This window comes from Corvus cornix, chromosome 1A (assembly GCF_000738735.6).
Source record: "Corvus cornix cornix isolate S_Up_H32 chromosome 1A, ASM73873v5, whole genome shotgun sequence".
Taxonomy (NCBI): domain Eukaryota; kingdom Metazoa; phylum Chordata; class Aves; order Passeriformes; family Corvidae; genus Corvus; species Corvus cornix.
In genome coordinates, this window is record NC_047057.1 from 2,978,052 (window position 1) to 2,981,680 (window position 3,629).

The 3,629-nt window shown below is 49.5% G+C and overlaps 1 protein-coding gene across 1 annotated transcript; it reads left to right on the top strand.

The window, feature by feature from the left end:
* The first annotated feature begins 1,598 nt into the window (after positions 1-1,598).
* Positions 1,599-3,181, top strand: LOC120411965 (endonuclease domain-containing 1 protein-like). Its single transcript, XM_039571601.1, is given in 4 exon segments — positions 1,599-1,793; positions 1,795-1,951; positions 1,954-2,000; positions 2,002-3,181. Coding segments are annotated over 4 exon segments (510 nt in total). The 5' UTR covers positions 1,599-1,655; the 3' UTR covers positions 2,170-3,181.
* Positions 3,182-3,629: the final 448 nt, after the last annotated feature.

Consider the following 3,629-nt stretch of genomic DNA (forward strand, 5'->3'; position numbering starts at 1 on the left):
TGAATCTGAGGAGGATGAGATGAATCATATCCCAAAGATGCCCAGTTTTTAGCATTGACCTGACAAAAACATCAAATTGCATTGCATTCCAAAGTCAAATGATTCCCCTCCCAGTGCCCTGCTGTGGTGGGTGACCAAGTGATGGGGAAAAGGCATCCAAGAGAGCCTAAACTTGAGGGACCAAGAGTCCTGCTGGGCTCTGATCCCCACTTTGCCCTGATCTGTTTGGCATCCCTGGCAGAGCTGATCTGCTCCCAGTGCAGAGTCAAACAGGCTTTGTGTGTGGTGTGAGAAGAGGGAGGAGAAACTCAGAATGGGGTGAGATGGCCCAGGGACAAAGCCTCGGCAGGCACAGGCACTGGAGATGAGAGGGTCAGGTTAACACTGGGGGGATCTCTGGAGTGACGTTTCAGGCAGTGGAAAGTGAGGAGCATCAGTGTCAGTCCAGTCAGAAGGGTGTGATCTCCATCCATGGGCAGTGACCCCTGAGCCCCTTTGGCTCAGGCTTGGTCCAGAAGGATCCAGCAGACAGCCAGAACTCCAGGAGCTACACAGCTCTCCCAAGCATCCTGCAGACAAACTTCAGTAGAACAGGCCAGGCCAAATGCAGAAGAGAAAAAGGAAATTCCTGTCATTGCTAAGGACAGGGTAGCAGGAGGCAATTTGGGTGAAAATGAGCCAGAGAAGGAAGCCATATGCCCTGTTCCAGAGGAAGGCTGAATATGTTTCCCTAAAGAGGAACAAAAAGATCTTGAACTTATGAAAAAAATAATCATTGAACCTTATTACACATAGCAACTCAAGTCTGGACACAGGACACCAGAAAAAGCTTTGATTGCAGTCACTTTCTCCAGAGGCCTTTTTGGAGTAGTTAGCGTGCCCAGGACTCTTTTGGGATTACAGGCTCCTCTCAGAGGCTGATCATTTGTAACTTCTTTCCAGTGATGCAGCAGAAGATGCTCCCTGGCCCAGATCAGCTCTGAGACACATTCTTAGCACCACAGTTGCAGATTCCATTTATGTTGAGATCTTTTTGCTTACTGAGCAGAAATCTTCATCCCTGAATGAACTGTAGCCCTCCCAAGGAATACCCCAGCTCCAGAACTGATTTCCCAACACCTTTCCCTGTGTATGTGGTTAGAGGAGGCAACCTCTGGTGTTCCAGGAGTGGGGAACACTTGTAGCAACAACACAAAGCATCACAGAATCACAGAATGGCCTGAGGGGCTCCAGGGAGAGCCCTGGGCAGATTTGGGCTGTGGAGACAGGAGGAAAGGGAAGCAGATGTGCCAGGGAAGGTGTCTCACCAACGTCACCTTTCAAACCTAGGAGTGGAAAGTGCTCCTTGTCTCATGCCACCCACCCCATTCTCCCAGCAAGGCTTGCAGGCTGGATCCCAAAGGTCACAAGTCAAAATGAGAGCAGTCAGATTCTGAGCTTCTTTCTCTTTAAAGCTTTTGTGTTCATGCAGGAGGGGCATGTCCATGATTTCTCTCAGATTCATACATTTTCATACACTGAGGTCACAAAAAATGGGATCTTTGACCATCAGAGGCTTCTGCTCTGGGGTAATCTGCTGCATTACTCCCATTCCCCATTCTAACACCTCTTCCTCTTTCCCTGTCAAGCTGATAGGGAATAATAATTTCAAGGAGATGGAAACAGAGCAAACCCTCCTTCAAAAAGGGTTCACCTTGGAGGATATCGAACAGAACCAGGCTGTCCTCGAAGACTACGACAACCTGACTGGTTTGGACCATGGCCATTTGAGCCCCAGTGGCCATCAAAAAGAGTTATATCAACAAGGCGGCTACTTTCACCCTCACCAACATAGTGCCCCAGGATAGCAGTCTCAACAGGGTGCCTGGAACATCTACGAGTTTAGAAACAATGGCCACAGAGAGCCAGGGCTGTACAACCACCTACGTCATCACGGGTGCTGTGCCTGGAACACCATGGCCAAAAACAGGGTTAATGTACCCAGCCACATCTGGTCCAGCTGCCTGCTGCCTGGTGGACACAACGCCGGTGAAGGCGTGGGGGTCCATTGCTCGAAACAACGGGAACCACAAGTTCCCGCTCCTCACGCTGGGGCAGCTGGAGTCTGATTTGACCAAGCTCTATGGAGGGAATCCGGTTACTCTGTTTGACAGTGCCTGTCCCCGCTAACAAACCTCACATCCTTGATGGAAAAGGCTCAGTGTCTTTTTCCACATGTCATAGAATCACAGAATCACAGAATCACAGAATCACAGAATGGGTTGGGTTTGATGGGACCTTAAAGATCGTCTTGTTCTGACCTTCCTAGCCATGGCCAGGGACACCTTCCACTAGACCAGGTTGTTCCAAGCCCTTTCCAGCCTGGCCTTGAATGCTTCCAGGCATGGGGCAGCCAAAATGTCTCTGGGTAACTTTTGCTCATAGCACAGCCTGCTCATGGTAATTTACTTCTTTATAATATCCCATCTAACCCTGCCCTCCATCAGTGTGAAACTATTCCCTCTTGTCCTGTGAGTTTTTACCCTTGTCCAAAGTCCCTCTCAAGCTCTCTCAGAGATCCTTTAGGTACTGGACTCCCAGGAGTCTTCTCCAGGATGAACACCTACAGCTCTCTCCAGAGCAGAGGTGCTTCAGCCCTCCGAGCATCCTCATGGCCTCCACTGGACTCCACTCCAACAGCTTTGTATTCTTGTGTTCTGGGCCCCAGAGCTGGAGGCTCAGCTGCAGGTGGGGTCTCACCAGAGCAGAGTAGAGAGGGACAAATGTCCTGTGCAGTATCTGTGCTGCTTCCTTCTCTGGTGTGTTTCCATCTCTGCCCCTCACGGCACCTCCTCCTCTGTTCAAAGGCACAAAGAGGTGGGCAGTGTTTATGTGTTTATGAGATCATGTGATTGTGTGATTGTGGGACATGGTTTTGTTTGCGTGCTTTTGAAACTGCACCTTGAGAGCAGCAGCTCTCAGACAGGCATCAGATATACAGGATGCTTTGAGCAGCCAAAGCTGAATTCCTGTGATGCACTCCTTGGATACTTTCATTCTCTGCTCTGCTTCTGAAGCTTATCTGCAGATTTATGGGAAACTGCTTTGGGGAAATGTATTCAATGGTTGTAAAAGATCAGTGTGTGCCAGGTCATTTAGTTTGCAAGAGCTTACAATAAAAGTTATTTGCTGCATTGCTGGATTCCAGGGTCACCTCATATATAAACCACAAATTGCTTCTTGCTGAAATTTCCACCACCAGCACTGATGTCACAATGCCCAGAGCATCCTTGCAGGACACTGGGTGTCCAAATGCAATCTGAGGATGCCATAACACCCACACAAGTGTCAGCATCAGACACCAGTTATTCTCCTGTGAATGGGCATGAACAAAGTGGGCCATGGTGCCAAGAGCTCATACAAGCTGGGTCACTTCCAGAGCTGCCAGCTTGAGCCTGCATTCTCAGCTCAGGAGCTGTTGTTCATCGTCCTACTGGCTCTCATTGCTCAGCCAGGAGCAACCTCTTTGGGGGCTGCACTAAAACATTGGTTCTGGTGGCACAATGCCCAGAGCATCCTTGCAGGACATTGGCTGTTTAAGGGCCATCAGAGGATGCCATAACATCCACACAAGTGTCAGCATCAGACTC